This window comes from Trichosurus vulpecula, chromosome 8, assembly GCF_011100635.1.
Source record: "Trichosurus vulpecula isolate mTriVul1 chromosome 8, mTriVul1.pri, whole genome shotgun sequence".
Classification (NCBI taxonomy): Eukaryota; Metazoa; Chordata; class Mammalia; order Diprotodontia; family Phalangeridae; genus Trichosurus; species Trichosurus vulpecula.
Genome location: NC_050580.1, coordinates 31,933,643 through 31,960,329, shown reverse-complemented (window position 1 = coordinate 31,960,329; position 26,687 = coordinate 31,933,643). Strand labels below are relative to the sequence as shown.

At 41.1% G+C, this 26,687-nt stretch overlaps 1 protein-coding gene across 1 annotated transcript; it reads right to left on the bottom strand.

Annotated features, from left to right (window-relative positions):
- On the bottom strand, positions 1-26,687 carry DDX50 (DExD-box helicase 50). Its single transcript, XM_036734676.1, has 15 exons — positions 26,432-26,687; positions 22,355-22,654; positions 21,124-21,199; positions 19,773-19,951; positions 19,085-19,202; positions 18,783-18,968; positions 18,436-18,581; positions 17,341-17,490; positions 14,419-14,580; positions 13,732-13,851; positions 12,441-12,514; positions 9,082-9,241; positions 5,920-6,054; positions 5,360-5,404; positions 1-492 (listed from the first exon to the last, which is right to left on the bottom strand). Exons 1-15 carry the CDS (start codon positions 26,522-26,524, stop codon positions 208-210), a joined length of 2,229 nt encoding a protein of 742 aa, XP_036590571.1. The 5' UTR covers positions 26,525-26,687; the 3' UTR covers positions 1-207.

Below are 26,687 nucleotides of genomic sequence, written 5' to 3'. Positions count from 1 at the left end.
GAAAAGAGACAATAAAAGGTTTTTTTTTATTCAAAGGTATAACTGAATAAGTAGATTTGTTTTCACATGAATGGTTGTAATGTTATTTTTGAAAAATATGACCCAGTGCTTTTGCAAATAGCAGACACATCCCTCAACTATGAAGACCCAATTTGTGGTGGATGATACACATGATTTGACCCAATTAACTAGCTTATTTTGGCAGAATTAACTGTTGGAACTTCGTTTCTTGCCCCGACTCCTTGATCGATTTCCACCTCCACGCCTCCTGTTATCTTGTCGACTCCTTGACCGGCCACCACCCTGCCGGCCACCTGACCGGCTACCGCCTTGCCGACCACCAGAACGACCACCTGATCGTCCTCCAAAACGACCACCTGACCGGCCACCTCTCTGTCTTGTGTTGGACGATCTCCTTCCATCATAATATTCTTCTAATTCTGGTAATGCATCTGGCACTGATAATATCCAATCTGAATCATTCCATTCTGCCTGCGAAGACAATTTACGAGATTAATAAAAATTACACAGGATAATTCCGGAAATAAGCAGCCCCCCCTTAACAAAACTACAGTCCGCCTTTCATTCAGGAGTCATATCTGGCTAAAATAATGAGGACATAGACAAAAGCCAGGAGGTGGAAAAGGGTCTCTGAGAAGCCTAAAAATATGTCATAAAGCTCATGAATGGCAGCTCTTAAGAGAGGCTCTGAACCTAAAGGTTTGTAATGTAAGGTTTATGAATTTTTCGTGTTTCCTTTATAATCCTGTGTTTTATGTATTTAAAAACATTCTGAGAGGGGGTCTATCGGCTTTACTAGACAGACACCAAAAAGGTTAAGAACCACCAATCTAAACTATCTTGAATGTCAATTTTCATGCTCTAAAGCATAAGAAAAAACATCAACTGGAATGAGAAAAATTGAATAGCCAGGCAAGAGACCAAATGATGAAAACCTTCGAGAACTTAACTAATGCTGACAATGATGTTCCAGGCAGTACAAAGACCATTACTCCCACTTGTCTATAAATGTAGTGAGGCAGGACTTGAACCCAGGCCTTCTGACTCCAAAGCTAAGCCCTTTTGGAGGCAGTGAAATATATAACACTTCCAAGGCCTGCACATCTGTCCACATGGCATTACTCTTTCCATGTGGGCAAATCCTAACCTTTACAGCCCTTAGCTTGGGAGGCTGCAATGGACAATATATCCATTACTCTTTGGCCAAGCTGTTGATGACCATTCTCACAAAGCCAAGCCAAGCTTGAGCTTTAGATCAGGAATCCATCACTTGTCCTGTCCTAGAAGTCCTTCCAGTGTGGTAGGACTAGCCCTCAAGAAGCCAGGGTCACCCCCATGTCACAATGAGTCATCAGAGCTCTACATCAGTTGACATGGTTTGTAATTTATTCCAGAAATATCAGCATCCCCAAAGTTTTTTTATATGATGGCCAAAAGAGGAAGTTCGAGTTACTGGGGGAAAAAAGAGGATGTAAAAAAACTCATTCCTCATTAGGAGAAATAAAGTGTAACACTGGAGTCAGGAGATAAGGAATCTTAGGTTTACAAACTTACATGAGGTGTTGGCCTTACGTATTTAAGGGATTTGATTTACCCCATCATATCTGACTATGTGATAATGGGTATTTCTTGTTCTTGGCATGGTACACAGAACTTTCACTGTGAATAGAAAATGGACCAACACTTCCAAACAAGTTATGATAGTGATTCCCCCTCCCCTCCCCCCAAAGAGAGCCATCCTAACACTTTTTTAAATGCATAGAAGAAAAAAGTTCAGAAGGAAGAACATGCGAGCAGGAGGGTTTTGGAAGTAACTTTAAGAATTTGTTGTGTACTTTTTTCCCTTTTTTTAATAGTATTTTCCCCCAATTATTTACTTAAAGACAATTTTCAAGCATTCATTTTTACCAGATTTTGATTTTGAGTTCCAAAGTTTTCTCCCTCTTTCCTTTCCCTTCCCTCCTCCTAAAATGATAGGCATTAATTTGACATAGGTTGTCCATGTACTATCATGTAAAATATATTTCTGTATTTGTCACAGTTGTGAAAGAAACACCAAAAGGAAAAAAAACATGAAAAGAATAAAAGTAAATGAAAGAAGGATGTTTTGATTTGCTGTCAAAGTCCATCAGTTCTTTGTCTGGATGTGGATAACATTTTTCTTCCTAAGTCCTTTGTATTTGTCTTAGATCATTGTACTGCTGAGAGGGGCTGAGTTATTTAGTTGATCATCATACAATGTTGTTGATACTGTGTACAATGTTTTTCTAGTTCTGCTCATTCCACTCCATCAGTTCATACAAGCCTTTCTAGGTTTTTCTGAAATCTGCCTGCTCATCATTTCTTATTGCATAATAGTATTCCATTACATCCATACACTACAACTTATTCACCCATTCCCCAACTGATGAACGTTCCTTCTATTTCCAATATTTTGCCACCACAAAAAGGTCTACTATAAATCTTTTTGCACAGGTAGGTCTTTTCCCTCTTTTTATGATCTCTTTGGGATACAGACCTAGTGGTGGTATTGCTGGATCAAAGGGATCACAATCTGGTTGCCCTTTGGGCACAGTTCCAAATTGTTGTCCAGAATGGCCAGGTCAGTTCACAACACCAACAATGCATTAGTTTCCCATTTTCTCATGTTCTCTCCACTCGCCATTTCCCTTTTCTGTCATATTAGCCAATCTGGTAAGTGTAAGGTGGTACCTCAGAGTTGTTTTAATTTGCATTTCTCTAATCAAAGTGTTTTAGGTCACTTCTCCATATGCCTTTGGATAGCTTTGATTCCTTCATCTGAAAACTGCCTGTTCACATCCTTTGAACATTTATCACTTGGGCAATGGCCTTGAGAAATGGGGCCATTATCAGAGATGCCTGCTGTAAAGATTGTTTCCCAGCTTTTGGCTTTCCTTCTCATCTTGGTTGCACTGGCTTTGTGCAGAAACTTTTTAATTTAATAAAATCAAAATTATCTCTCTTACATTTCACAATGAAATCTTGTTTGGTCATGCACCAATAACTCATTTAACTTCTCTAAGAATTTGGAGGCCATACCACTTGGTGCATTTATGTTCAATATTGATATTACTTCATATGGCATCTTTTATCAAGATGTCTTATGTCTTTTAATTAGGCCTACTTTTGCTTTTTCTGAGATCTGGATTGCTATCCCCCCTTAGTCCCTTACCTTTACTCTGTGTGAGTCTTTCCAGATTTCAATATTCAACTCATTCTGTGTATTATTCCCTCTTTGAGCCAATTCTGATGAAGGTTCAAGCAATGCAATGCCCATTGCCCTCCACTGTAATAGGTTTTTCATGTCTCTTCTTGTGAAATAATTTACCCCATTCAACCTCTCCCTTCCTCCTGTACCCAATGTATTCCTCTTTCTCATCACTTTTATATTTTTTAAGTCATTCCCTCAAATTCACCTTATACCTGTACCGTGTGTGTGTGTGTGTGTGTGTGTGTGTGTGTGTGTGTGTTCCTTCTAGCTGTACTATTAGTGGCACCATTTTTAAGAATTAAGAATATCATCTTCCCATGTGGGGATATAAACAGTTTAGCTCCATTGAATCTCTTATTTTTCTTTTCCTTTTTTAGGCTTCTCTTGGGTCTTGATATTGGAGATCAATTTTTTGTTCAATTTTGGTCTTCTCCTTATAAAATCTTGAAGTCCTTGTGTTTCATTGAATGACCATTTGTTCCCTTGAAGTATTACACTTAAATTTGCCAGGCAAGTGATTCTTGGTTGTAGTCTGCCTTCCAGAACACCATGTTTCTTGACCTCCAATCCTTTAATGTCACAGCTGCTAAATCCTGTATAATTATGATTGTTGCTCCCCAATACCTGAATTCTTTCTTTCCAGCCACTTGTATTTTTTCCTTGACCTGGTAGTTCTGTAATTTGGCTAAAATGTTCTTGAAGAGTTTTTATTTTGGGATTTCTTTCCTGAGGTTAGTGGTGATTCTTTTAACACCTATTTTGCTCTCTGGTTCCAGGATATCAGGGCAATTTTTCTTGATAATTTCTTGAAAGATGCTGTCCATATCCTCCTGTTGATTATAGCTTTCAGGTAGTTCAATGATTCTGACATTGATTCTGACTCTTATTCTCTTGCATCACTCTCATTTCTTTTCCCAACTTTTCTTCTGCCTCTCTTATATGATTTGGGAGCTCTTCCATTAGTTCTTCCTGGGCTTGAGACCACTTCCCATTTTATTCTGGGGTTTTACCCACAGGTGTTTTGACATCACTGTCCTCTTCTGAGTTTGTGTCTTGATCTTCCCTGTCACCATAACAACTTTCTATGGTCAGATCCTTTTTTTGATGTTTGTTGCTCAACTTTTTTTTGGCTTTTTTCCTTTCTTTTAAATTTGAGCTCTGCTCCCAGGGACACCATGTTAGGCTTCCTCTGTGAGGGGCTGCAGGCTCTAGCTATTTACCTGGTGCTGTACTGATGTTGCCCTGAAACCCAAGGGGAACCCTTGTGTCTGGTGCTGTGCTGAGGGGGTAGGAAGGTGGCTGGCATTGCTGGAGGCCATAGGGATCTGGTAGCTTACCTGGTGCTGAGCTGGAGTCCTAGTGCTGGTTTCTTATGTGTGCTGAGGCTGGTGGGGTGTTTCTGCATTTCCCCAGTGAAGCATACAGTGGTCCAGCTGTTGGCAGTTCTCTCTCTGCCCAGGGCTATGCTGAAGCACATGGCTGGCTAGTGCCTGTTTGCTTAGGAACCTGTAGAGTTGGCATCTACCCATTTGCTGGGGGCTATGCTGAAGCATGTGGAGGTTCTCAGAGGTGGAATCTGCCTTTCCCCTGGCTATGCTGATAGACATGGGGGGGAAAGGGTGCATCGTGGTATTGATGTTTGCCTGCTCCATGGCAGTGAAACTCAGGATCTCCCCCTGGTTTGCTGAGGTGGGGCTTGCTGTGATGCTTCCTGTCTCAGACTGTATTCCCCTTTTACCTGAGAGAGCTAGACCCTTCTTGCTACTCTTTCAAGTTTCCTGGACTAAAAGATCTCACCCCATCTTTTTGCTGGTTCTGCTATTGCAGGATTTGTTTTTGGGTGCTGTATTATGGTTGTTTGGGATGTAACTTTTCAGAGAAGGGCAGGGAGTATAAGGTAGAGATTCGTGATTTCATGTAGAATCCTATTTTTGTGCTTTACTGTGTAAAAGGAAATGCTGTTTTTTCAGTGTTTAAGTTCAGAATATAGGAAATTTGTTTTTTAAAGCAAGAAACAACTTGCAGCAATCAGGTAATTTCACAGTAGAAAAGAATTCAGAACAGCTGGTTTAGCATTCTTCTAAAAGTAGGCATAAAAAAGATTACCTGCATTAGTTCTGATTCACTCGTTGGAATATCAAAGCATACACCCTAGGAAGAGAAATGATAAAACTTTCTTTGAGTTTGAAATATTTAAGAGGCAATCTTCCCTAAAATAGGCTTTGATGGTAATTTCCCAGCAGTTTAGATTTTTTGAAGAGAAAGGTTAAGTAAAACCCCATGCAAGCATAATAATAACTTTAAAAATGGGCAATTTTATGTCATTGTCTATAAGGCCTAAAGTAACAGAGATGAATCAAATACCTACCCCTCCTCCAAAGCTGCCAAGGATGACAGACCAACGAAAATATCAGTCCAACTTGAATTAACAAAAGCTACTTCAAGGACTAAGAAATTATGTCTGCCTCTAAGGAGTTTTGAATTTTGTGAAACAACAGTGACTTTTCACTTTCTTCGGATAAGGGCTACTGCTATATTTTATCAGAAAGAAGCGAGCACCCAGAGATTCTATTTCTTGTGCTGTAAAAAACGAAGCCCTAAACCTGCTAACCTTCTAAACAGTTTCATTTGCTTACAAAGCTTTGCACAAGAACTGTGATGCCTACCATTTTCCCTTTTAGGAGGCACATGCGGACAATGCGGGACATGGTGTCACTACTCAGCTTCCTGCTGAGCTCCTTCCTAGCAGTGCTGATGTCTTGTAACTCTTCTGGACTTTGCAGAATCATAGTCACAAATCCCTTCAGGGGTAAAGATCACAGTCAACAGGGAGTATAGATTTCAGGCTAATAAAAGAAAGCAGATTTTGCCTTTAAAGGCACACATAAAGCAACACAAAGAAATTACATATTGCATGCTAATGCAGATCTTGCAACCACTCAATTACAAATATTTCCATTTCAGTAAATTAGCTAGAAAATCCATTAGACAACCTAACTTTTATTTTCTAATATAATTTAAAATATAGAGAATTACTAAAGCAAGACTGAGCTCCTTAAGGTCACTGAATATGCCCCATGGAGTATGGCAGAATATCTCAAAAATAGAATTCAGCATTCATTTAACAAATCAACAAACTGTGCCACATTATCTACATCATTCATTCGCTGTAGCATTTTGGTAGTTTTTGTAGTTAGAAATTTTAAAAATTAATATTGAATAAAACATTGGCATATGCTTCTTCATGTGGTGAAAGAGAATAATGCAGCAGGAGGTAGAAGACATGGTTTCTAGGCCCAGCTCTAGCTAACACTCTGCTGCTTTATTATTGTGTCACCTCAGACATGTCACACAAATTACTAAAAGCACGGAAGGAAGGAAGGTGTTATCCCTTATCGGCCTATGAGATAATGCATGTAAACCAGTTTGGAAAATTATAAAGCCCAAAAAAGGGAAGGTTTTATTCAAGTAGGAACAAACTGGAAACAAGAAGGTTTGTGACTGCAGAGACTTTTACCTGAAACAGGCCAGCTGACCAAAGTGCCTCATTAATACAGACAACAAAATGAAAAGGGGACTGCGGCAGTAGAACTGGTGCTTTCTGCTTTCAAAGTTCACTGCACATTTAAACATAAAGACTAGGTTTGAAACTGCTCAATTCTTACAAATTGAGTGTTACTCAGCTCTCAGGCTGCAGCCCTGAGCTAAAACCAACAACATGAAAGTTAACAGAGAGAAACAAAGTTGTGCATCTTAGGTTCATAAAATCAATGGCAACACGTCACAGGAAGATTATTCTGAGACATGACCACTACTATGATAAAGAAAAACATCTTGGGTTGCATTAACAAAAGTGACATGTTAGGGTCCATGGAAGTTATAATTACATTCCACTTGGCGTGGTATTGTAGAAGAGTCAGAAGAGCTTTGGATTCTGTCCCTTCGGTTGCGTGACCATGGGTAAATGTGCTTTACTTTTCTGAGTCTCAGCTTTCTCATCAGTAAAATGGGGATAATAATTACTTCTGCCCCTAAGATCTGTTAGAAGCGAATGAGACAATGTTTGTAAACCACTTTTGTAACCTGTAAGGCTCTATATAGAAGGTCAGCTGTTATTCGTTGTCCATGTGGTCAGACCGCATCTATTGCACTGTGTTCAATTTCAAGTACTGCATTAAGATAGACACTGATCGAGTGTCCCCAAAAAAGGTAACTGACTAGAGTCAACAAGCATTTACTAAATACCTGTTAGAAAATTGGTACTATTTGCTCTTTTTTGTTTTGTTTCTTCTTTCTCATGGTTCATTCCATTGGTTGTAATTCTTCTTTATAACATGACTAATGTGAAAATATGTTTAATATGAATGTCTATGTACAGCCTATATCAGATTGCAGGCCATCTTGGGGAGGGGGAGAAAATTTAAAACTCAAGCTTGTGGAACTTAAATTGATTTTTAAAAAATAAAAGAAAATTGAGGCAAGGGATAAAAGGGCAGTTAGGTGGAACAGTGCAGGGCCTGGAGTCAGAAAAATGAGTCTTTCTGAGTTCAACTCTGGCCTCAAACACTAGCTGTGTGATCCTGGGAAAGTCACTTAACCCTGTTTATCTCAGTTTCCTCATCTGTAAAGTGAGCTGGAGAAGGAAATGGCAAACCACTCCTGTATCTTTGCCAAGAAAACCACAAATGGGGCCACAGAGAGTCAGACGCAATTGAAAAATGGCTGAACGTAAGTACATAAGGACCAAAATGAAATCATCCCTGCCCTCATGGAGCTTACATTCTAGCAGGGCAGCCTATCTATATATATCTATATATACATATACGCATATAAATCTACATATACATACATATATATATACACATGTACACACACTGTGCGTGTGTGTGTGTGTGTGTGTCTGTTCAAAACACAAAGTAAGCCAGGCAGAGGGAAGGGAGGGGAGGGCCATGACAAGCTTCATGCAGAAGGTGGTGCATGACTATGAGGTTCTATGAGGCACAGGTGTGGTGAAAATGCATCTCCAGCCAGCATGAAGGCCCTGAGGCAGAAGAGTGTTAAGTGCATGAAGCAGGCAGGAAAGTCTGGCGGGACAGCAGAATTCAGGAAGGGAGAAAAGTCCAAAGAGGCTGGAAAGGACAGTCGGAGCAGGTTAGGAAACAGGGGGCACGGAGTAAGTACTTTAGAAACTTTTAGTTCTGTTCTTTAGGCCACTGAGTGGAGGATGCACCAGAGAGGAGGATGAGGGACAAGCATTAACATGGGAGCAGAGAGAAGATAGCTACAAGGAACCATGAACAGAAGCAATGAGACTTGATGACCGGCTAACAGCGGGACCTTGGGGAGAGGAGAAAGAGACGTGGTTACGGGCAGAGGCTGAAGCCAGCAGAGAGTATTAATCCGGGCAGCAGTACTGGGACTCCTTTGCGGAAGTTCCAGGGAAGCACACTTCACCTCCATAAAAGGAAGGTCTTCTGAGTGACAGGCCTGTCTAGAGGTGAAGTCTGTGTCTCAGGAAGGTAGGCTCTCCACCGCTGAACGTACTCAAGGAGAGACTTGGATGGCCATCTGTCAAGGTTGCTTGAAAGAATTTTTGCATTTGGGTCCTTCCCGAGAGTATGATTTGGGAGAGATGTGTGACTCAACATTTCCTGCTGGAGGAAATTCCTTAAGAGAGAATGCCTAACAGCACTAAGCATGTTTTGCTTACATAAGACACAGGAAGCATGGCACAAGAAGAGTTAAAACAATCATAGTACTAAGGCACATTTATCGAGGTTCAGTTAGAATCTGCTGCCCTCCATTATCACTGCCCCAAGTATCTGTACCTTATCAGAGTTGATCAAGGAGCGTGGTTCGAAAGAGGAGGCACCTGAGATGTGTGCTAATGCTGCTGCCAATGCATCCACTGCCCCCTTCTCCTCTATCAGTCTCTGAGCTGATGGCCGGAAAAATTCAACAGCAACAAAAGAAACTGAAGCCAGGGACCTACAATTTTATTTAATATAACATTTTCTTGTTATAAACCAGGATTTTTACTTCTAGGTAAGGTTGTAGAATTTTTAACCAGAATATAAGTCCATTAAACTGTCTCTTCATATTTAATGCTTCATTCATTATTAAATTTTCAAAAATCATGTGAAAATATCTGCAAAAGTCTAGCAATATTTTGCACATATTTAACTTTAATGTTTCTTCTAGATTATAGTATAACAGGAGTAATCATTATTTTTATTTTTGCATCATCGGACTCTCCCCAGATGTCCCCCCAAAAGCCATCTCATATGACAAATGATTTTTAAAGAAAAAAACAAAAAAGAGAAATTGGCCAAACTAATAAATGGCACAGAAAAAGTCTGAAAAGATTTACGATGTACCACATCCACAGAACTACTGCCCCTGCAGAGGAGTGGGGTGGGGCCGTGCTTGGTTGTATTTTTGCAAATTTCACTTTTAATCTTTTGACATGTAAGTGTTCTTTCCGTTTACATTGTTATAGTCATTGTGTCGTTTTCTTGGCTCTACTGCTGACTTCCCTCTTCACAAAGATCTTCCAATGCTTCTCTGTATTCATCACACACATTTCTTACAGTGTGGTAAAATTCCATGACAGTAATGGGTTCTAAAGGTAATGATTTCTTGCTGGTCAATTCCAAATTAATGTCATTATTCTTCATCTCTCTCTGTGTTTAGGTTTTTTTTCATGAACCAAAATTTGAAAGCTTTCCTAATCAATGATCATCTGCTTTGTTTTCAATCCTTTGCAATCACAAAAAGTGCTGCTATACATATGTATATGGGGACCTACCAATAGAGTCCTTGGGTATAAGCCTAGTAGTGGAATCTCTGGATCAAAGGGTATGGTCATTTTAATCACTATCATCTGCTTAATTCCAAAGTGCTTTCCAAAACAGCTTCACTGATTCACAGTTCCACCAACAATGCACTGGTTTACCTACTGTCTCAATAGTACCTCCAACATCTTTTCATCATCTTTACCAATCTGGCAGGTATGATGGAAAACTTCAGGGTTGTTTTGATTTGTATTTGTCTTATTAATGATTTGGAGCCTTCTTTCATCTGGTTGTTAGTAATTGGCAATTCTTTTAAGAACTTTGTTCATATCCTTTGACTACTTATTGACTGGGGAATGAATGGATTCTGTGCATATAATGATTATTTATCTTGGATACTAAACCCTTATCTGGGAAATTTGATGCAAAGATTTTTTTTAACCACTTATATGTATTAATTTTGTTTGTGCACCTTTTCAGTTATAAAGATAACTTTGCAGTCAAGGTTATCTATTTTATCTTTTGCAATTGCCTCTACCCCTTGCTTAAAAATATATCTCTTACCCACAGTTGTGAATGTGCTTTTAAAATTTTTTTATGGGGTGATCTTGAATGCCACAAATTTATTTTGAATTTACCATGGAATGTGGCATAATATGTTGTCAAAGTTTGATTTCTGCCATATGCAGTTCTTTCATTCTAGATATTTTTGTTTCTTGAAATGAATTTTATCATTATTTTATTGAGTTCCATAAAATATCACTTTGATAGTTTGATGGCACTAAAACTGCAAATTGTCTTATTAGGATTGTCATTTTTATCAAACATGCATTGCCATAAGCACTGAATATTCTTCCAAATTGTCCTAAAATTCTGTGTATTTGCATTCCTAATTAATTCTCTCTCTCCTGGGTTTTGTTTTGGTTTTTTGTGGATGGTAAGACTCGCCTCTATTCAAGTTTTTATATTTTGCAAATTATTTCTACTGTGCAGGACAATAAATTCTGCTTTCATGATTCTTATTTATTTTTTCAAACATCTGGGAATATAGTGCTGTGGTTCTATGCTCTCTTGGGAATCCAGAGGTTCCTCTGCCTCAACAGAAGCTGATTTTGCTTTATCTTGAAATACTAATTCAGAGATATTTAGACTTGTTCAGAAGTCCTGAAGGTCATCTTACATTCTGTTATTAATACTGTCCCTATTGGTTTATCTGTATTCATGGTTTTTAAACCAAGTTTACTGCCTCCTGAGACCTTTGTCACTTTCAGTCTTCTTTCCTTATAGTCTCCTACTTTTCACTTTCTGACTCTTTCTTCTTTGATGACAGTTCCCCTAACAGGCTAGATCTCAAAGCTTTCTTAGCTTCGTCCCCCACTAGGGGGACAGCCTCAGTCTGTCAGATATGACTTCTCAAGGGACAGAAATGGCCTCAGCTGGGAGCCAGTGCCCCTTTTCTTCCAGCCTGACGGAGCCTTTCCCCCATGCTGCCCTACTTCCCTCTGTTTCTTAATTCTCTGGCTGAGTATGGCTACACAACAATCAGGGAGAGCAAGCTTCCATTTTCTTGTATTCCCATCTCCTCCTCACAGTTATGTAAGGATAGGGAGAGTTGAGTTTTGTTACTTGTTGCCACAGGATGATGGGAAGAGCAGAGTAAATAAAGGGAAAGGGGGAGTTGTGCCAGGAAAGATGACAGAAACATCAGGGAAAATGCTGAATAGATCCCAGAACACAAGCCAATGGGACCCATTATGCAGCTGTGGCAGAGCATAGGGGCTGGTGGAGAAAGTGGTAATTCAGTATATTAGGGATCAGGGAGTAGCTTTCTTGGCTGTTAGTTCATCAAGCTGTCACTTCATCAGGGTTCTTGGTATGCTTTAAACTGTACAGATAAGTACAAATGCCTTATCTTTTATTTTTGGAAAGGTCCAAGAATTCATGAGTATAAGTCCTTCATCTTGTTGGTCACATGACCTAAATAACATGCTTATCAGTCATTCTTATCTTAACTCATAGCAAAGTGATTTAAATATGAATTAGTATTCTATTCATGACTACTAACACCACAAACTTCACTGCTAGTTTATGAAAGGGAGTAATGATTTGATTTTTTTAGTTAATTATCTTTTTAGTGTTGTTGTAGTTAACGAGGAATCAAGATGATTACCAAGTAGCAGGTTCACACTTCTTTCTCCTCAAGAAGCAATAGATACCGATTTTCATTGTCAACTTTGCAAACAGAAATACTTTAATGCAGCTAACCATACTGGTAATAACTGGCTATCTGAACTTTGGAAATTAGAAATCTGTTGAATGAAGCACTACAGTTAGTGCTTAATAAACATTCAATGAATTGAAACTGTGCACCAAAGACAAGAGAAAAAAAATACCTGATAGCATCCATACTCCGAGATTTTACTAAATCCATTGTAGTTGGGACACCTACACGTTTAAAAGTTATTCCCTGAAAATGAAAGAATCATATTAAAGAAAATGGAAGTCTCTGGAAATAATTATTAAATTAATACATTTGGACAATTTTTATTTTCTTGGACATACGCTGAAATATTTCCAAACTCCAGATTAAGGTCTATTTATGCAAAAAAAAAAAAAAAACAACCCAAACCCACAACAAACTGATAAAATAGAATTTTTATGGTATATTTGTTTGTTGTAATAGGATGAACTGGTGATTTCCAAAAGATGACTCTTTCTATGTGAACAAGGAGTCTTTCCTGACAAAAGTTACTTATCATCATGTGAGTAATTTCTTTCAGAACCTTTATTAAGCCATTATTCAGCAGGCGGTCCCCATGGAATCCCTTAGTTCAAAACATCTTAGACAAGCACTCTACAGATCAACAATGACGTGCACCCAGAACTGAACAGGAGAATGGGTTGGACTACATTTAGGGAACCACATACTGCTTTTAATAAGCCCAAGCTGTTTACTGAGGCAAAGACATTTATTAACATCAGTATTTTCCTCCTTGAGAATCATGGAACATCAAGATCTCGAAGAATCAAAACTGTGGAACTGTCTCAAAGAGCAATGAAAAGACACAAGGTGGCTGTACGTATGCTGCAGCACATCGTCACCAATGATACACAGGAAGCAATATGAAAGACATCATGCATGAAAGATATGACCAGAAGAGGAGGTGTGCTAGTATGTAGCAAGAGTGAAGCATAAAAAGATAGAATGACTGAAGTGCTTCTGTGGGAAACAGAGCAAGGTCTATCTTCCATGAAAGATTCAAAGAGAAATATGAAAGAGAAGTGCAGAGAGTAAGTTGTTATGGACAGTTCACAACTGGGGATGGCAAGGGAGGAATATCCTTTTAACTATCCATATAAGCCTTCCAAGAAATTCTCACTCCCAATACTAACATTTACCTGACCCTTTTGCTGGGATAAGGAACCTAAGACTGAATTTAAAATGAAATGCTCCTCTGATACGCTCCTATTTTTCTAAGCTATCAAGCTTTTTAAAATCCAAGGGAAAAATGAGAATGAGACTTTCTCCACAATAACAGCTCTGTTAAAGCAAAAAGTCTCAAATAAGATTTTAACTTTCTGTACATTTCATACCCAAGAGCAAAAGGTGAGAATCAGCAGAAGGTCCATGTCTATGACCATTCCCCCACTGCAGCAGAGGCAGACCACTATCACTCTACTCACCGCTTTTCCTTCCACATATTTCAGCTGGCCTCTTTCATTTGGCTGATAAAAACATATACAAATCCCTGTTCGCCCAGCTCTCCCTGTGCGTCCGGAACGATGGATGTAGGATTCAACATCCTGAATAAGAAGAGAGAACTACACTCAGGAAGACTATGATAATAGCTATAAAATTATATAATAGCCATGTTATAAAAATCTTTTGACCGTTTCTTTGAAAACTATTTCCTCTAAAGTAAAAGTCAAATCTTCCCTCCCTGCTGAAGTTTTCCATGGTCTATTTCCTCCTTCCAATAGTTTTGTTGCTTCCTACTTTGGATACATAAAACCATGGGCCAGCCAAGGAGGCTTCGTGGAGACACTGGGAGAGTGGGAGTCAGAAAGCTTTGACCCCAAAGCCTGCCTCAGACACATCCTTAGCTGTGTGACTCTGGGCAAGTTACTTAATCTCTCCGAGTATCTGTAAAATACAGATTAAGCACTAACAATAATAATAATAACAGCTGTTGTGAAAAGTTAATCTTTGAGAATACCTAAGAGGCCAAGGAGAAACAGAAAACATCCCGGGCCTCTCCGTGCCAGAAGAAGAAAGAACACACCACCGATAAGCAACCAAGCTTATTTAAACTGCTGTCAAAAAGGAAAATGGCAGGGCCTTCCCACTAAAACCATATCCTCATCTCCTACCTGTGGAGGTGAGCTTTGAATCACGAGATCAACCTCAGGAATATCCAGACCACGCGCAGCCACGTTAGTTGCCACCAAAACTTTGAAGCTGCCTTCCCTGAAGCCTTTCAATGTGATTTCTCTTTGTGACTGTGCAATATCACCATGCAAACACTGTGCGTTCTATTTATAAAGAAGCAGAAAAAAAATTAAAAGCACTGCTAGGGCTCACTTCTGCTAGAACCAGGAGGATCCTGTGACATTTTATAAGCCTTATTTTATGAACATGGCCTAGTAAAGTCCTCCTCTAGTCGGTAAATCATTATGGCTCAGAGCCAGCATTGCTGAAGGCTCTGCCTGGGGGACACAGGTCATAACCAACTCATCAAGCTGTTTCAAGTTCAGGTATACCAGTCCTCTAAGCCAGAGCTTCTTAAACTGTGGGCCGTGACCCTATGGGGTCACGACCCTCAGTATAAGAAGTACCAAAGGGGTCATAAGTGGAAAACGTTTAGGAAGCCCTGCTCCAAGCTGGGTCATCACCCCAAGTCTGTCTATCAGGTAATGAACTGTTCTGGTCACAGCTCATGGTGAGTGACTCTCCAAGATGTGGAGGCATTGAATGCTCTGCATCAGGGGTCTCTAATGCTTCAAAAGACCCATAAGTCTTCTGGAGAGGATCACGGTCCCTTGAAGCATTCTTAGAAAACAGAGATAAAGAAGTTACATTTTAATGAAATGTCATCTAATTCTTTAGAGAAGGAAAGCCATAATTTCATCTAGTGTTAAGAAGCAGCAGCCACCAAATCATCCATATTAACTATGTTGTGTATCACATAGTGGTCTTCGCAACTGTCTCTTTCTGGTTCACTTAAAAGACAAGCCATGCTCAAGTTTTCACTTTGAGCACCACTAATGATGACAATACACTCAGTATGACAACACTGGCAGCCTCCATGTAGACTGTGTCACAGAAGTTTTCTTGCCATTCAGAACTCTAAACAGGTTTTTCCCGAAGAAGTGATGCTGCAAAAACAGGAGTCAGGTCCCCAGGTCAGTGCACAAAAACCTATTTGGGCCACCAGTTGAAACTCACAGAGAAGGTAAATTACCCCCACTCCTTTAGTGTCAAAGGGCAGCCCCTGTCCTAGGGGCTGCTTTTCTCTGGCCATCAGAAGCCGGTTCATGGATTCCAAGGCTCAGTATGTAAACTGACTTATGTTTGCATTTGAAAGTAAACCAAGAAACCAAAGGGTATTTTAGAAAGAAGGACAGAAAGGGACCTTGTATCGAAAGAGTATGTTCCCCTTCAATTGGCTGCCCAAAAGAACCCTTCATTTGGCATAGAGATGGTCTACCTTTTACCCACACAGGCTTAAAAATGGCTCTAAGTTCAATCTGTGACAGCACAAAGAAGAATCTTTAAATATTAATGATTAAAAACAAAAGTTGTGGCTTTTGGGGGAATATTCCTAGCACCTTTTGATCAGCTGACTATCTGTTGCCAATTAAGTAGTACATGAAGTTAAATTCTTAGGTAATTATTTTAAGGAAATGTTCTCTTTCAAGGCTCATCAAGATAAGCAAATGTCAGCCACTGCTAACACAAAAACTGTGTTGAAATTCTAGCTTGCTAAGTGGGCATCTAATAGATCCAGGAAGTAGGAGCTCAAATTCTTTAAGGTGCAAGACATGTTTAAATCAAGGCATTTTGCAAAACTCCTTCCAACAATCCTTATCTCTGCCCCACGTACATAGGTTCAATTCTCTACATGTGTTCATGACCAAAATCAAATGCTTTAGCAGCTGGAAGCTACCTTCAGAACCACGTCCCACTTAAGCAATGGCTGGCTACAAGCCTATAAAGACCAGGATGCTATTTATTGTACCTATGGGATTTACAAATCATTTCTCAAGCAGGCACCAAAATCACTGGATCAAATCAAAAACTGTGTGTTTCAGAATGGTTATTCTGGCTGCAAACTTTTCCAGGTGGCACAGAATAATTAAATTGGTCAAAGTAGATCCCTCCTAAAGATTCAATTCAACAAGCAATTATTAATTGCCTCCCCTATGAGAGACGTGCTGTTTACTCATTCTTCTAGTCTCCCTTCTTAAATTGAAATCTGTGTTAAGGCTGGCCCTGCCTACTTCTAGAGACTGCTGAGGGTTTGTCTGATCCAAGCCTTTGTTATCTGCAGTCTTGTTACTTTATTCTGCATGCTGAGTGCTATGTTCTTCAAGGATCTTAGGGGCAGCTCAGGCCAGGAAGCTACGTACTTTCAGACACTGCAGCTTGTCCCTGTCAGGGAGCTGAGCAGCTCTGCAGGCCCCCCTCCCTTGGTCACTCCTCTGTGGCCTGAGTCCATGATCCCTGTACACGACATTCTGCTAGATCCTAGGGACAAGAAGACCTTAAAGATCCTCTCCATTCCCTTTCACTCTGCCCTTTGTATCTGGAACAACTCCAGAAATTCCTTAGGAGCACTTCACTGGTCTCCACTGAAGAACAGTAACTACTTGCAACAATGAGTATTTGCCATCCAACATGGAAACATAAAGGACTACTAAGAGTGCCTGTTTGCATAGGCTATTTAAAAACCACAGCTGTTAAAATGACAAATGGGTGTTATTTGTTGAGTCTTTTAATAAGTCAAGGCTAAAATGCTCCTTACACTCAGAAACTTACTCAACTCTTGTTCCCTTTGATCCCTGCCACTAATGTACTTTAAAAATCAAATTGCTTTGCACTGGCCTTTAGTCAAAACCAGTAATGATGGAGCAAATGACCTGACCTGAGAGACTGTTCTTTTTCTGACATTCAGTTCTTTGACCTTAACTGAATTCTGAATGTCAATCCAACAGGTCCCACAAACCAACAAGCTCCTAATCATCTTCCATTCCCATGGCCTCAATTGCCAGAGCTCTACAGAAAGTAACTACCTGCTTTATGTGAGGATTCAAGGCCATCTCAGCCACGTTTTTCTTCGTCTCACAGAAGATGATGGCTCTCCCGTCATTTCCACTGTAGACCTGAATGACGTCACCAATCACTGCTGCCCTCTGAGACCAGTGGCACTGGATGGCCAAATGCTTTGAGAGAAAATTTCAAAAATGTGATCTACGAAATCACAGAAAGACAGTCCCTGTCAACTCTACTTCCCAAATGATCAGTAACTTCCAAAAGCTACCATTATTTCTGATCTTCTGCCTCAGACCAAGTACATCTTGAGCTCTGTTGACTGAGCAAAAAAATGAGGCTTGGTCTGTACGGGTGCAGAGAACTCATTTTATGCCCCCAAATACTTCTAACCTAAACACTAATAGCCACCATTATGAATAAGAGCATCTATCTCACAGGGTCGTTGTAAAATGCACTTTGCAAACCTTAAAGCACTATGTAAATGCTAGTAATTCGCTCAGCTATGAACACGTTTCAAAAATGAGAATTTGTTCCAGTTCAATCAATATAGAAAGGAACATTTTGACCAGAACTAGAAGTGAGTTTGCTTCTCAACAGAAACATTGGCAATGCAAAAATACTGAAAAATTCAAAATAACTCAGAAGCTGCAATCCTTCCATGCCTACTTCCACAAACTTCAGGTATCTGTCAAGGTAAATTGCCAAATTTATTGTCTATCTTCTGGTGCATAGGAACTGCAGGTAGAGAAAGGCTAGTTCTCATCCCCCACCCCCACCTCGATGGAGGCCTACTGAGGCCAGGATTTCAACCTGCCTAACTTGTTTGGACTATGGAAAGAGAGGAAGGAGAAGGCTGGGCAGGAGGCCATGGATGCTGACACTATTCGTAGTATTTATTTTTTAAACATTTAACATGTATAAAACTGTGCTACAATTTTCATTAAGTTCCTATCATTTTTTTGATGTCACTGACAAGGTTTGTGAGGGTTGTGTCCTAACCCCATTTCCGCCATAAGCCCTGTGGTTTTCTTGCTGATTTTGCATAGCTTGATGCTTCCTGGGAACATGTGTTTCGTTATAGCAGAACTATATTATTTTTAAACAAAATTCCTTACTTCCACAGTGGTTGCAGTCTTTTGAGTCATTTTTCCCACAAGATCAATTTCTTCGTATTTGGTTTTCATGTATTTTTTGGCAACTTTATATACCCACTGTGGGCAAGTTGCAGAAAACAGGAGGGTCTGAGGATTGTCTTCGGAACCTTAAACAAATAAATCTGATTCAGTGTCCTAGAACATCATTGTAAGACCCTTCAAAGCTCTCCAGCCAAATCCCCAAACCCAACATGAACGTACTTTCTAAGGTCAAAGCCCAAACATTTATGCATTCATACACACCCCAGAAAATTCAAAGGCTTCATGAAGTTTTTTTTTAATCTCCCCCTAACATTATTTTGAAATACCTGTTCTGTAAGATCCATGGATAATATCTTCCACTTGGTCAGCAAAGCCCATATCTAACATTTGGTCCACTTCATCAAGCACAACATGACGCAATTTAGAGAGATCCAAACGGCCACTCTGCAGGTGGTCTTTGATACGGCCAGGGGTCCCAACTAAGATGTCAATACCCCTTCTAATGTGATTAACTAAGGAAAAGGAAAAAAAGCCAATAATATTTATAAATAAAAAAGTCTAAGAATTTCTGTTTCCTCTGACAGACCAATAATTGTATGTTTAACAATTACCATAAATATTCACTCACTCTGGCCTTGATATGGTGTTCCTCCATAAAAACAGGCCACACTAAGTTTCCGAGTTATGTCTTGGAAGTCTTTGGCTACTTGGTTTGCCAATTCTCTTGTTGGAGCTAGAACAAGTACCTGGGTAATGGTTTAAAAAGAAAAAGAGAGAGAGAGAGATGCATTTCCAAGACCTAAATTCACAGAGACACACATTTAAAAGCAGGGATTGAATATGGCATCACACATCTCTAAAAAGTTAAAAGAACTACCAAAGTCCCCTTTAAAGTATTTTTTTGGGGGGGGGGGGCGGAACACGACTTATTTCTACCATCTGCATGATATTCTAATGTCACATGAAAAAGTGAATCCTAAAAAAAAAAAAATTAGTCTTCATAAACCTAGTGTAGATTCCTAGGAAAAGGTGTTACTGAATATAATTACATGTACAAGCACTTTTAAAATAAACTTATCAGCTTTATGTTCTATGAAGTTATAAAAAAATCTCAAGACCTACAGAGAGCAAACAGTAACATCTTGCTTCAAAAATCTTTACAACTACCAAAAAGTAAGAGGATTCTTTCTGAAATGTTTGCTTTGAGACCCAGAAGACTCACTGGACTTATTTTCAGATACTGAAGTTTAGACAACCACCTCTTTTCATTCATAATAATATTTAAAGCTATTCATGCCTGTAATTGTAATGGTTACCTTTGGAGATCGGGTTTTTTTCATTTCTTCCTGATCTCTTTGGAGTTTCTCAATCAAAGGGATAGCAAAGGAAAATGTCTTCCCTGTTCCTGTCCGTGCCTGAGCAATTAAATCTTTCCCTTCGTATACAGGACTAAATGTCTTCACTTGGATGGGAAACAAATAAGTTACCCCTCGAGCTGTAAAACGAAATGTTGTTAGAATGGTTCTGCAGCATCAGCTCTGGTACTTGCAAGACCAACACAGATTCCTCGAGGCTTCTGTAGAGAGGCCGTCCAAATGACAGTCACACTCTCCTTTATACTCCAAAGAAGCAGGGTCATCATGTTTACCAGCCTATAGTGTAGATGTGCTTATGCCCACACAGAGGATGGAGGGGATTGGGAAGCAGGTTACCCTTCCCACAACCCCTCAAGAACTCCACCAGTGCAAAGGGAATTCACCTCAAAGTTGTTACAAATAAGTTTATCAATGGGCTAAATTGTCCATACTTAAAAAGAAGAGACCAGAGGCCTGGGAGTCCAAGAAACTCCCTGCGGGACCTTGGAAAAGCCTCAGTTCTCACTGTGGAAGACAGGAGGGCTGGACTAACTGCTCACATGATTCTCTTCCAGTGCTAACACTGTGTGATGCCAAATGACAAAATAAATCAATGGCCCAAGAGAATGAATCTGCATACAGTGGCTCACCAACAGACGGCTAGCTTTAACTTCAACCCAGGCTTAAAAATAGCTTCTTAAAGAGGTTGCTTGAAATGATACAATCCCAGGTTTCTTAAAAAAACAAAACCCCACAAATTCCTAGGTAAAATGAAGCAATTCCCAAAATAGAGATTAAAAGTATTCAAGACAGTTCAAATTAAAAAAAAAATTTTTTTCGTCTCAACCCAATTTTACTGATCTAAGAAACTTCCAATGTAAAGCCTCTCTCCACCCGTGCAAATCAACAACTGTCTTCAATATATTCTGTCATCACTTGGGACACTGTACAGTCATGTGATTTGCCCAGGCTCATGCAACAAAATTGGCATGTCTTAGTCAGGACTTGAACCCAGGTCTTCCCAACTCCTTGGCCAAGTCTCTAGCTATTGTATCATGCTGTGTCTCCTCAGTAATAATAATAAATCACATTTATAAATAATAATTAGCATCTAACTAATTCACAATGTTAAAAAATAACTTTTGAGAGACAGGACTCCTTAAGCTGCGAACAGGTCAATCGGGACAGCACAGAAACAAGCATAATAAAAGATCAGTTGTTTCATACTGTCTTAAACAATACTTTTCTTTTCACCAGAAAAGGCACAAGAGTAGTTTTGCTTCACTACACATTGAACTAAGCTTCATATTACCTTTGAGAAGTTTTATAGTTTCTTCAGAGATAGGGAATCGGGAGAAGGCACCTTCTTTCTGCTCAGGTGTTAAGTCCTATCAAAATTAAATTCAAGTTCAAATATAGCTCATACTTCATCCTAACTTCTATACTCAGGAAAATCTTTTCCAAGGCTCCTAAGTTAATTTTCACCTATTATTATTTAATTTTATAAATTGCCAAAACTTACAAAGCAGATAAACTGCCAAACCTAAAAGACCAATAAATTTAGGGGATATTACAATTACAATCTTTTAATTAGTAGCCTAGTTCATGTAAAATAATATTTAATTCACATATGCTACTGAATTCACTTAATAAACTAAGGTATATCAATATGTCTCCTATGTATATGTCTATACATACATGTTACGTAACAATATTATTACTTATTAAAGCAGGACGACACTGAGATAAAACACAGACCAGATCAGCCGTGGGAACTAAGTCAGGTACATAAATCTAGGTCTGAAAGAAATCACACAGTAGACAAAAACATTTTAACTATAACCCATGGCTTCATTAAGTGGTTCTTTGGGCCACTAAAATTTACTGACATTACAAATTTCACCTTTATTTTGGATACATGGAAAAAGGTAAAGGAGAATGTTCAGACTAATCAGAGATCTTGTAGGCTGGAATTTTTGAGGCTGGCTAACTGTAAGTCCATGTGACATTCTAAAGAAACATTTCCTAAGAATTCAGCATACTTGTCAATGCATAATATAAAGCAAAGCTTGAACACAGAACAGACATTTAAGCATAATTATCCATAAATTTAAATCAATCAGCCTCATTCTCTAAGTTATACTGTATTGGTCTGAATACAGGTCATACTTTCCCCCCAAAATCTGGTTTTGTAAAAAACCCAAGTCCTGTTTAATTTTTCTGCATGTGTATGTATGCATGTGTTCACTGTCCAAAGCCATCTCATCTTAGGGATGAAATCGACATTCACAGACAGCACATACTGCCTTCAGCTTAATGAAGAGATAAGATGCACATCAAGAATACCTCTGCCCTGGTATGCCATTTGATGTTAAAAGGTCTCAGTAAAGAGCTCTAGTATATTATGGGAGTCCATGCATGGGAATCTCACAGTAGGAGAAGGTGCAAGTAGCTATGAGCTGAACCACAGGAGGGAGCACCCACAATGACGATATCAAGGATCCACTGATGGATCTACCAAACGCAAAACCAAGCCTTCATACCTCCTCTAGCTTATTGTATCTTGTTGTCTGGCTGGAGTTGCTAAGAGACGATCTGCTCTTTGAAGTCTTTCCATTTTCTTCAGTATTTGAGAGGTCTTTCTTTTTTGCCTTGTCAGGTTTGGGTGAACCTGAAAATTCATTTGGAAATCTAGCTAACCCTTCCTTTGTGTCTCCATTTAGCTTCTCTTTCCTTTTTGATTTTTTGGATTTGGGGGGACTGAGTCCATCTAAATCATCATTATCTGATGTTTCCAATTTCTTTTTAAAGTCATCTCGGTGGTTCAACTTCCTCTTATCACTCTGTTGATGAAACAAATAACAGTAATAAATAAATTAAAATAAAATAAATTTAAAAGATTGCTACAAAGTTCTCTTATGATTTCAGGTGATTTAGATCAAGTCAACATCTATAAGGACGAAGGATAAGGCCCTGAGCTTACACTGTAATAGAAAAAAGCTAGAACACAAAAAACTATGGCACTAGGAAAGAAATGAAGCCAAGGCAACCAACGTGCAATAGAACATTTTTGACAGGAGTGGTGGCAGAAAACCACAGAAATCAAGGAAAGTGTCATGGAACATTTCTCATCTGAGTTGGGCCTTGAATAAAGACAGGAACTTTGATAGATCGGAGTCAAGAAAACAATTCACTCCAAGCATGAGTAATGGCATCAGTAAAGTCATGGGGAAAAGATGTGAGAAAAATTACAGAGGCAACTTACTGGAAAAGAGAGGTGAGAATACAAGGTGATTCCAGGGTTATGAACCTGAGTCACTAGAAGACAGTGTTGCCATCAATAGTTGGGGGGGGGGGGAGGGTTAGAGAAAGAGACAGACAGAAAGAAAATAGCTCAGTATTTTGGATATTCTGAGTCTGAGGTGTCAGTAGGACGTGCAGGGGAAATATCCAGCAGGCAGTATAGATGAAAGTAGGGAACAAGGATCCTGGGGAGAGGTTATGGTAGATGACACAGATAATCTGAGAAGCACATGCATAGCGTGGATAATCAGGGACATGGAAGCAGAGAAAATCCAATGAGAGAGTATACAAAGAGAAGACAGCCAAGGACTGCACCTTGGGTTCATCCATATCTAAAGGGTTGGAGGAAGGTAAGGAAGTAAGACTGCAACCTACCAGTGGATCTTGAATCTTAGCTTGGAGCTCTCCAAACCAGTACCTACTGCTATGCCCTATACCAATGGCCAATCCCATTCTCAACACAGATACACACACAGACAGACACAGACAGACAGACACACAGACACAGACACACACACACACACACATCCTAATGGAAATCACAAATAACTCCTCAAGAAAAGCTTTCTCAACTCTGATTTGGAATAGGGGAAAGGGAAAAAGAAATAAAATTAAATCAGGTCCCTCCCTGATCCAAGGAAAATAATCAAAATTGTATTATCCACCTGTATTGTGGGCCTGTCATGGGAAAACCACTCAGGCTCTGGAAAACAATTGGAATCCACCTTCCCCACGTGTGATTTAGGTATATAAGCTGTGTTTTCACTCCAACTTGGCAAGCATTCCTCACTCTGAAACTGATTAATTAAACTGCTACTTGCTTACTGCCACTCCTGTCTCTGGGCCTGCTTTGTGCAGCTCCAAGCATTCACAAGTTAGAGGCTGGCTCAGTAAAATCCTGCTGACATCTCCATGCAGATGATTTCCAGATCTATTTATCCAGCTCTAGTCTGTCTTCTGAGCTATAGTCCTTCACCACCAACTACCTGTTGGATATTTAAAAATGGATATCCTGTAGGCACCTCAAACTCAACAGGTCCCAACAGAATCCATTTATTATCAAAATCCTCCCTGTTTCTGAACTTTTTATTACCCTCAAGGGCCCCCCATCCAGGCTCACTGTCACTGTGTCACCCTCAACTTTTCTCATTTACCATATAAATCCAATCTCATTCTCTACAGCTCCCCTTCTCTCCACCCTAACAGCCACCACATCACCTCTTGCCTGAACCATTTCCACAGCCTTCTCATTGGTCCCTCTATCTCAAGTCTTTCTCCAATCTCATCCATTCTCTATTCAGCTGCCAGTGCGATTTTACTAAAGCAGGCCTATTCATGTCACCTTCTCTCTCTCCTCCTTACCTCTAGGATCAAATATAAACTGCCTGGTTTAGCATTAAAACTCTTCCCAATCAGCCCCTTTCTACCTTTCCAATCTTCCTACATTCTGCTTCCCTTACCTCACGCTACCTACTGTGGTTTGCACAAAACATTCCAGAACATTCCCTCCCCAACTCTTAGAATCTCTGACTCCTTCAAGACTCACCTCAAGCACCACCTCCTTCAGGCAGCCTTTTTTGATCCCCCCTAGGGTATACTGTGTTAATTAGACCATGTTTTGTCTCCTCCCATTAGAATGGAAGCTCCTTGTGGGTAGGGGCTGTTTTTGCTTTTCCTTTGTATCCTCCCGTGCTTAGCACAATGCTTGGCATAGTGCATGCTAAAAAATGCTTGTTAACTAAAAAAAAAAATTAAGCTCATTTTGAGAGCGCAATGTCTACATGGCCAAGAAGGCAAGGAGCTAGCCACTCGCCCTCTCTGCTCAGGCTGCTCACCAAGCCTGTAAGCTGAGCTAGCAGGAGCTTCATCACAGAGGCTTCACTGTGCTAATGGAATCACAGGTCTAGGCCCTTATTCCTAGAGTGGGAAACTGAGAGCACACTATCAATGAAACATAACTCCCCACTCCATCACACACTGCCTTTTATTATTTACAAACCTAGCTCCCAAGCAAACAGACAGAGCACCACGAAACACACAAACCGGCTTTGCTGCCATTATCGCGAAGCTCTCTCCCACCCGCCTCGAGGGTGAGCTCCCACTTTCTCCTTCCTCCCTTCCCACGGTCACCCAGGTCATTCAGGCCCTCGCCCCCTCTAGAGAGCTACTAAAATTGACCTTCAAGACTAAGTCTGACCACGGCTTTCTCGGGATTAAGAGCCTTTAGGGCCTACCTCCTTGGGGGTAGAACAAACTCCTTCGTTTGCCTTTGGGGCCTAGGGCGCACAACTTTCCCAGGCTCCTAGTTCAGGACTAACTGGTCCATCTCCACGCTTTCCCACCCGCTGCCCCCCACTCGCACAACCTTCTTCGCCTCCCACTCTGGGAGTCCCAGCTTCATTCAAGCCCCACCCAGCTCACGCCACCTCCTGGGGGAACCTCCGCGGGTCCCCCTCGCTGTCAGCGCACGCTCCTCCCTGAATTGCCGTCTCTATCCTACGTTTGCATGCGGTAGCACCCCGTTGGGCGGGTCTGTGCAGAGAGCAGGGGAGGTTTTTCCTTTGGTCTTTGTATCCCAGGAGCCCGGGGGTTTTTTGCACGTGGGGAAACCCAATAAACACCTGTTGAACTGAACTGGAGGGAGACAGGACCCCGGAGGCATAAAGTTCTAGGTTCAAAACGCCCACAACTGCTAGCTGCGTGACCACGGTCAACTCACGTTCAACCTCTCCGAGCCTCAGTTTCCTCAGAATGCTTGTAACATCTCTCAATCTCGTGGGGCTTGAAAGGCAAACGATGCAAAAAGGGGGGGGGGGGTTGTAACTACCAGAACGTCCGTAACAACGACGAGGAAACTGAGCTCGCGTTCCGAAGGCCGGGTGCAGTCCGCCCTCCGCCGGGCACAATCGCGCGATTCAAAGCTGCCCAGACCCTGAATCCTGGACCCGTCTGCTTCCAGCTTGGGGGTGAGGAAGTGGGGGGAGGGCCCTGGCCGGCCAGGTTCCCGCCCCGCCCCAGTGACCTGAGGCTTTCCAGACCCTGACCCCGGCATCCCCTGAGACGCGGACGTCCCGAGCACCGCCCTCCCGACGTGGCGACCCTGCCCCGGGTTGGAGGCGAGGCTGCCTGCCTCAATTTCCCCGCGAGGACAAGGGGGCGGGTTCTGGTCCCGCCTCCCCCGACACCCCGCCCCCTCCGGCCAGGACTTGCCAGGTTTGGCGGGGGATTCGCGGCCTCCGGAGGCCACTGGGGGCAGGGGCAGGGGGTGGAGGCCGGGCCGGGTCCGACAGGGCGGCCCGCGGCCCCGCCGCGCTCACCTTGTGCCGGCCGCTCTCCCTCCGCGGGCTCTCGGGCCCGTCCAAGGGCGCCTCCTCCTCCATCAGGTCTCCCCACAGGACCTTGCTGGGCATCGTCCGCCGTCTGCTCCCTCCCGGCCAGCTCCACACGAGCCCCTCACCTCAAGCGATGGCGAGAAAAGGAAGCGGCTCAGACGCGCCACCGGGCGTCACTTCCGCTCGGAGGCCATCTCCGCCCGCCCCCCACGCCAACCCCCTTCTCGGTTCTGACTACCCT